At 40.8% G+C, this 8,213-nt stretch overlaps 1 protein-coding gene across 10 annotated transcripts in view; it reads right to left on the bottom strand.

The window, feature by feature from the left end:
- Window positions 1-8,213, bottom strand: part of GCN1 (GCN1 activator of EIF2AK4) — a 38,682-nt gene that overhangs the window by 4,896 nt on the left and 25,573 nt on the right. For 9 of the 10 annotated variants that reach the window (XM_085556115.1, XM_015877953.2, XM_015877955.2 and 6 more), the window contains 14 exons: window positions 8,040-8,178; window positions 7,736-7,932; window positions 7,236-7,378; window positions 6,363-6,480; window positions 6,007-6,222; window positions 5,515-5,679; window positions 4,970-5,131; window positions 4,442-4,534; window positions 4,072-4,215; window positions 2,770-3,039; window positions 2,366-2,479; window positions 1,604-1,834; window positions 835-1,028; window positions 505-619 (listed from right to left, as the gene is read on the bottom strand). In XM_085556115.1, the coding sequence (XP_085412241.1) occupies window positions 505-619; window positions 835-1,028; window positions 1,604-1,834; window positions 2,366-2,479; window positions 2,770-3,039; window positions 4,072-4,215; window positions 4,442-4,534; window positions 4,970-5,131; window positions 5,515-5,679; window positions 6,007-6,222; window positions 6,363-6,480; window positions 7,236-7,378; window positions 7,736-7,932; window positions 8,040-8,178 (2,301 nt within the window). Of the gene's footprint in view, window positions 1-504; window positions 620-834; window positions 1,029-1,603; window positions 1,835-2,365; window positions 2,480-2,769; window positions 3,040-4,071; window positions 4,216-4,441; window positions 4,535-4,969; window positions 5,132-5,514; window positions 5,680-6,006; window positions 6,223-6,362; window positions 6,481-7,235; window positions 7,492-7,735; window positions 7,933-8,039; window positions 8,179-8,213 lie in introns of those variants that run through there. The other variant, XM_085556117.1, reaches the window with a different exon arrangement.

Raw genomic sequence — 8,213 nt, 5'->3', positions numbered from 1 at the left:
ATACAGAAGATCATACATTCAACTTAGGAGAGTCTTTAGTTCACTGGAGAAAAATCTGTTGTTACAAAACATAATTCCTCACACCAAATGATAAACCCCACCTGAGAGCCTGCAAACACATAGATGTGCTTATAGTGAAGGTACTGTGGGTTCTCTCTGAGATAAAAAAGCATATCCTGACTTCAGAGCTGCCTCACAAATGTTGGTGAGGAACTGCAAATCCACCTGTGTGGTTGCTAAGGAAACATTTAACTCATAAGCTTTCAGAGTTAAAAGTAATTGGCTGGGGATCTCTAGTTCAGTTAACACCATAAGGCTCCAATGAAATCGGTTTTACAGACCACAGTCAGTTTACCAAGTGATGTCCAACTGCAGTATTTCTTTATAACAGATTCTTTCCACTCTAACAGTATTAACTAGAAAATCATTTTCTTAGTTCCGATTTTAAATTTAGAAATCAGACTAACTACAGCAGGGATCCTTCACAGCTGCCTGAAGCTTTACCTCATCATGTCCCAGCATCCCAAGAAGCACCGTGCTGATGTTCTTCCTAATTGTAGCATCTACTTTTGCACCAGCTCCTCGTGTAACAAACCGCAGTGCTTGCAGCATTGTGTCCCTAGAATTGATCACAACATACAGTCAGAGATTGACCCAATATGTCCCTATCATCCACACTATTGGGTTTACAACCCTTCATTAACAGTAAATAAATCTTACTGTTAATTAAAGGCGATGGGGGAAGGAAATAATCTCAAATTGCTATATATCATATTCATCCTCGCCCCTTATCCTCAATAAGCAGCAAGGCCTGAGACTCCACCTACAGCTTACCTGATGGCAGAGTCATCACTGGATCGAATTCCATTCAGTAGCTCAGTAAAAAGAGGATCCACTTTTACATGGATAACAATAAGTTTACCAAGAGCATCAGCAGCTTTAAGGCGAACAGCACGGTTTGAATCTTGCAGAGCTTTGGTGAAGGTTGTTTGCAGTTGAGGCAAAAATGGTTTCAGGGCAATCTCAACCTTTAACAGAGATAAAAGGAGAAGTGATGGAGTTGAGTATGTAACTGTGGCTAGATATCAAAGCCTGTAAACAGCTTGACTTCTACAACAGTTAATTGTCACAGTAACAAACAGACTTTACTCAGATCTAACACTGCTAAAACAGGAAAAACACGAAATGATGATTTACAATGAAACATTTCCAATCTATTTTCTGTAGATGGAAACATAAGAAAGATTCTACATTGTCAGATGTTCTTTTCAATATAGAGCACTGCATAAAAGCCCAGCTCAGTTCAAATGTGTAAGAAGATCATCTTCAGCCTTCACATTTCACAAAAAGCATCGACACAAAAGAAATTAACTACCTGGTAGTTGTCAATCATGCGAAAGTGAGATGAGCATTTAGCAGTATTTCTAAGAGGTCCAGTGATTGATTCAGTTGTTGGGAGAATACAACCCAATTTTATTGCTGTTCTAGATATTAGATCTACACCAGCTGATATTCTAGCTACATTAAAATGAACGGCAACAGATTTTCTGAAGGCTGCTGTAGAAAATGCTCACAAACTACAGTCAATTACTTTACATCTTACCTTGGCTAAAAGAAGGCTTAATGTTTCAAGCAGAGCCACTTTGACATTCCAGCTGAACCGATCTCCCAAGATACGAATAAGTGGTCCAGTAATGCTCACTACAGATGGTTTAAGAGCTTCCGCAGAAGTCAGCTTAATAACCAGCCCCAAGGCCTTTGCTGCTTCCTCCTTTTGCTCTGGATTACCAGTTAGAACACCTTCACGCAGCACCAGAAGTATAGAAGTCACTCCCTGTCATAACAATTAAACAAGAAAGCTTAGAACCTAAGATGCAAAAAATATGTATCTTATTTTTGTTCCTGTTATATACCAGATGAACAGACTTAAACAGTTTCTCTCAATTTCCTGCTGACCTTCAGCTGCCTGCTTCCACATTTGCAAAGCTACTTTTATTCAGTTTGATTTAATGTATCTATGCCTTAGAAAGCCAGTTGCTATGAGGAAAGTGCTGGTGGATGAGGGAATTTTTAAACCATAGAAATTTGGCACAGAAGTCCAGCATTACTCCTCCACAGAATCAGCAATTATGACTTCCAGGCATAACAGAATTGTCAAAGATCTTGTCACAAAAGGAGATGTCTGCAAGGTAATCCAAAAGCACCAACAACCTACAAAAAGTCTCTCCAACACAGGGGTTTTAAATGCTACAGTTTCAGTATTTCTACTACCATAACATAGTATCAATCAGTTTCCCCCCAGAATTAAATAGGGTGGTTGAGATCAAGTCCATTTCTGCATCACACGCTCATTCTGACCCTTTACCTTCTTAGGAATACAAAATCCTGGCACATGCTCGCCTTTGGCCTCGTTCCCTACAACCCGGATGTCCTTGTGTAGGTCCTCAATGAGAGCAAGCTGGTTCCCAGCATCTAATTTCTGTAGGAGAGAGGAGCAAGGCAAAAAGATGAAGTAATATCACAACTTACAGTTCCTTCTGAATTCTCAGTTGCATCATGAGAAGACACTTGTTTCCCACCCATTCCAAAGACCTAACTATTCACTGGCAATGCTGATGCCAAGCTCATCTTACATCTCAAATCTTTGCAGCACTTGCCAACACAGAAGTAGTTTAAGCAGGAGATTCAATTCAGACAGTATTTTACCAGTTATCTCCATTTTCTCCTTGCCAACCACTACCACTGTAAACTTCTGAAGCTGTTTCTTACCTTGGTGATGGAATTAAGTGCGTCCCAGCTCTCATTCAAAACTACAGGATTGGTATCATTAAATAAACGTATCAAGCCTGAAACCAAGCTCTTAAGATGACCCGTGAGGTCTGCTTTTGTCTTGGAGCAGTAGATATTCAGCATGATAGCTGCTGCTTGTCTCATTCCCAGGTCAGGGCTGCGGGTAGCTTCTAGTAAATCTTCAGTTATAATTCTTTGTCCAACATCATCTTCCACAGAAAGGATTACAGACTGGCAATTTGCCATTTCCTAAAGAGTCCAAATTAATTCTACATTAACTCTCAAATAGAATAAAACCAGAGTTAGTCCCAGTTTTCCCTATGCTATCCAGAACATCATCTCTAAGACAAAAGATACAACATATACCACTTGCTAAACTTTTGTTTTGGAATAGCTGGTTGCACTGCCATCAAAGGCTTAATTCAGAACCGATTTCCTACTGCTGCCTCCATCCTTGTGCTTACTTAGTAACAAATGTCAGGGGAAAGAAAAAAGCCCAAAAACATTATGAATGGGTCCCCAGTCCAGGAGGAGACGTAAGTACAAAACCAACTCTCAAAATTCAACAAATGACCTGAAAAGTTGCACAGGTGGCTCTACTGCTACAGAAGAGCTGAATTCCAAGAATCAAAGTACCTTTGTCCACCCAGTCTTGCTCACTCTCAGAGACCACGGGTCTCATTAGATAATTCTTTTAATTCAGTTCAAGTCTTTGTGTCGAGATACTAAATGCAAATACAGCTGTAGGTATCTTAGAAACGAACTCAGGGCTAGAAGCTGAGCAGATGGGCATCTGTATCAGACAGGACTCTATCCACAGCATTCTCAGTTCACCAGCCTGTGTACATCTATATGCAATCACAGCTCCAGGATGCTTTCTGGAGTCCAAACAATGGATGTTTCTGAAAGTAGTTCAGAAGGAGCACTACATGCAAATAGGAGATTTTCTCCTTTCATCCCTTTAATCTTTCAGTCCTATTTCCCACTAATACATACAAACTTCACCAGACACTCTGACAGTTTCCAAAGAATAAGTAAACAGAGAATTGTATCTTGTTTGGGCCAAAGAGATTTCTTTAAGGATACAAATGGATTTGGAAAGCATATGTTTTTCAACTCTCAATATACCACCAGGCAAGAAGACTCTGCCTAAAGAAGGCAGTGGATAGAATTAAAGCACACAGCCTGTATATCTAGGGAATACAGACTCGGTGCTGAGAGGTAAACCCAAACCATCTTCAGGCAGCCTGTCATAGCAGAGAGCTGAGCCATGCTACTTGCCAGTTGCTCTTCACTAGTCCCCAGCTTCTCTTTCAGTGCAGACATCATAGCAGGCAGGATGACACTCAAGTGCCTTGTCAGAGCATCCCCTGCTACTGATGAGAGGAAAGCCAGCACACGGGTGTTCACAGGGGGAGTAGTCAGCTAAAAGGCAAAACCAAACAAAAACAAAAATGAGATGAGCAGAAAGTTTCTTCGAGAGGAATCTCAGGTCATTTATAACAGGAAAATTTTTAAGTATGAGTGCGCCACAATGACACAGTTTTGAGCACAGAAACGTTTTGGCAGATTGTTCCAAAGAAAACTGGCAGCAAACACAAGAAGAAGCACAGCTTTTAGACAGAAGTTTAAAATTGGTTTCCAGTTGTACCTTTGGCACCAAATAAGGCAGTACCACACGGCTCTTGACAGCCATAACTTGTTTAAGACCATCCACAGCAAAGTCAGATGTCTCTTCGTTATCCTATATAGAGAGAAAACAAAAACAGGACGTGATTTGTGACACACCAAGCTAACCCCCTCTTACAAGGTGACAACTCACTGCACGATCATACAACCAACACTCACACAGGTACTTCTACATAAAAGCACTCTCACACTATACAGCTAAACCTAAGTGGAGAAAAAGATGCAACACGTCAGGCATGGTGACCAATTTACGGAGGTGACATTTGCAATTCCCTAGCAGAGCCGGATGTAGCAATTCTTAAGTCTATGCTTTAACCACAAAACCTTCCCTACTGATGACAAGCATGACTCCACAGAAGAGACAAAATAGAGATGGGCATTCTTTAGAAGGTCTGCCAGTGCAAATTTCCTTCTCTCTTAAGCTAGTTATTCAAAACCGGTCCTATAACATTACTGATTAAGTAATTGGTTCATGTTGAGCAGTGCTTACCAGCTGCTTCAACAAAAAAGGAAGGATATCTTCAAGAGCTTGATGCCCAATTGTTGAGTGCAACTGTTCAAAGGTTTTAGCTGCAGCCTCTCTCACTTCTTCCAGAGGGTCACACAGTGCTTTTCTCACTGTAGGCACCAGGGACTCTGAGAAAACCAGCACCTAAATACATAAAGATAAAATTACAGGTTATATAAAGCACAATGGACAGATGCATCTCAGTAAAATAGCTAAAAACCTGAATTTGCACAACAGAAACTGAACTGCTATTTGGTTGAAATACAGTGGAAGAAAGATTAAAGATTTGCAGTGTTCTAAGACTGCCTTGTAGATGCTTCTGTGGCTCATAAATGTCAGAACTGTGCAATGTTTTAAATGTACCAGTAGATACAAATACACACATTTGCTTCGACAGCAACTCACATTAGATATGAGCCTTTAATTTAGTCCACAGAATAAGTCCAACAGTGTTACTGTATTTTTGCATCTCAGCTGCAAGACTGTATCTGGGAAATGGCAGATTTCACCCTCCTTATTTAACTTACCGCATCCCTGCTGGTGGACTTCATTATCTCACTCAGCCCAATGCAGACTCCTTGCCTTTCATCATTCTTGTCTGACCTCAGGCCATCTTCCAGAATGGGAATGATTTCAGGAAGGATCTTCTCTCCTAACTTTCGGACAAGGTCTCCTAAGGTCCGTGCCGCAACCTGTTAATTAAACTTAGGTAATTACGTTTTCTAAACAAGGAAAATAGTTCAGAAGCTGAATTTTGAGCAGATGTTATTTTTTGACTATAAACCACTTTTCCAAGTATAGACAAAAAATGTAGCAATGGAAACGCTATTAAAATAAGTAGCCATGGAAAAATTGTTCTACTTCCACCACCATTGCCTTTCAGCGAAGAATTCAGATATCCTCTGACCAGTTAAATTCATTATAGCTTTAAAACAATTCAAAGAACAGAATTATCCTGCGTTCTTAATCACTTTACAAGACCGCCTGCAGAAACAGGAAAGTATTACTCAATTTCTCACCGTTCGCTTATCGGCACAAGTACTGGCCAAGAATTTCAGCAGAAGCCCAAAGAGTGTTGGCAAAATTTCACGCAGTGTGCGAGGAGTGTTTGAAACTACGATCTTCCAAACGTGTAAAGAAGCTTGACGCACTACCAGCTGGGTGTCAGAACGACCCATGTACAGCCCTGCCAGCACCCTGTTCCTCCTCTCCACACCAAGAGCATTAATAATAGCCTGTATAGAAACATACAGAATTGTGTTAACCACTCCTGAAATTTATAAAAGGAACAGAACACATATTAATCCATTAAGTCTTTCCAGCAAGCTTTTCAAGCTGATTAAAAAACAGACACGACAGACAAGGACAGCTTTACCTTGTTTGATTGGGCTGTTCCAAAGTTGTCATCCTCTGAGGCAGTTTCTGTGGTCATTTTTCCAGTGACTCCTGAGATATGGAATAAAAGATCTCCAAGGAGCTGAACTGAGCTAAACCTGGCAACCAGAAGCACATCAAGTGTTATAACAGGGTAATTAGACAGGACGTGTCCAAATACAGCAACATGTCAAATACAGATATGAGCAAAATGCAGCGGAAAGAGCTATGTCAGCACTGAAATGCTGTATGGGCTGATAGGTCAGATCATTCTGCCTACGTGACAGTGAAGAAGCATGCTAAAGAAAAAGGGAAAGAATTAATTCCAAACTAAAGGTATCATAGTAATGTATCAAGGAATAGAGTGGCCTCTAAAAAAGAATGAGATATTCACACTATCTCTCTCATCCCAAAAGACATTCACCTGGGATGAGGGCACCCATCAGCACTCAGCTGACACATGCCTTTTAGTAGAGCTAATTTCTAAGCAACTGCTATTAACTGTGAGCGCTCCACTGCACATTTCCATACACAGGACAACTAAAACTTACTCAGCATTTTGAAAAATGAGAAGCAATATGTTAGGACTAAATGTTGCCACATCAACTGCCTCAGAAGTGCTTTTCAGAGTCACTATCAGAACTAATAACCTAGTAAGAATGCATGGCAGATATCAGGAAACCCGATTCACAGCTAGCAGGGCTTCTCAGACTCAGGGCTATAAAGGCATCGTATTCAATCCACAGGCACAAAGAGACATTTGCTTTTGCTTCATATGTGTCTGCATTACTTTTTTTGAGGAACATCGGGAAGTCTGAATTGCAGCATTTCTCTAACCATGAGAATGTCTGTGGATAAGATGGTAATCCCCTACCTTATCCTCCACAAGTCATCAAACAGGCCATCCTCAAGCTGTGGCAGAAGCAGTGCAATGGCTGTCTCTGCATACATACTTATGATCCTCTGGCCAGCACGCAGGGCAGTGTCTCGCACAAACTCATTTTCATCTGCCAGTGCCTGAACAGAGAAAGAAGTGTCTGTGGAAGCTATTTCCTTTCTTTCAGCACAATATACCAACAAGGAAAATAAAATGGTTTTTCTGAGCAACAAGAAGTACATGAACTGTAGAGCTGCAAACAGACAAAGGATATTTCAAAAAATTACTACTGGCCACAGACAAAAGACAGCAAAAAATAATCTGCAAAAGTGACTCATTCATAATTTGAATTAATATAAGTTTGTGGCTATCTTTAGTCCAGCAATGCTGGAAAAGTCTCTGCATGTCACAGAATTAATGGAAATGTTGCTTAAAATACCCCGGTGTCTTCTTTTTGTCCTCTAATAAATACAGCCCTTCATGTTTCTGCTGCATACCTTAAGGATACAAGGGATGATGGGGCCAACGTATGGAATGAACTTGTCTCCAAAAGTAATTGGCAGGTAGTTAAACATCATTATATAACCATCTCGTACATGTGGAGCAATATCCACCTTACTGGCAGTAGCTACAATCTCTGGCATAAGTTTCTCCAGCTTCTCCACCCCTAAACCAGCCATAACTTCAGCCAGACCTGGAGAGAAAAAAAAGTAACAGAGCTGATAAACTCAAGAAACACCAACCTAACCTGACTTAACAGGGGAAAGTCTGAGCTCAATATTCACACACAGTCATCCTCACCTTGAGCTGCACCAGATCGGTCCACTGAGCTTTGCTCGTATGTCAGTGTCTCCATCAGCCATGGCAACAAATCCTCAAAGCATGATTCTCCCATGCCCTTCACCATGGCTCCCAGTGCCTTTGCAGATACTGTACGTACCTAAGAGACAAGAGAAACAAGAGATTGGCCAAATA

Source organism: Coturnix japonica, chromosome 9 (genome assembly GCF_054131305.1).
Source record: "Coturnix japonica strain WE chromosome 9, WE-NBRP24, whole genome shotgun sequence".
Taxonomy (NCBI): domain Eukaryota; kingdom Metazoa; phylum Chordata; class Aves; order Galliformes; family Phasianidae; genus Coturnix; species Coturnix japonica.
This window is presented reverse-complemented; position numbering and strand designations above follow the sequence as displayed.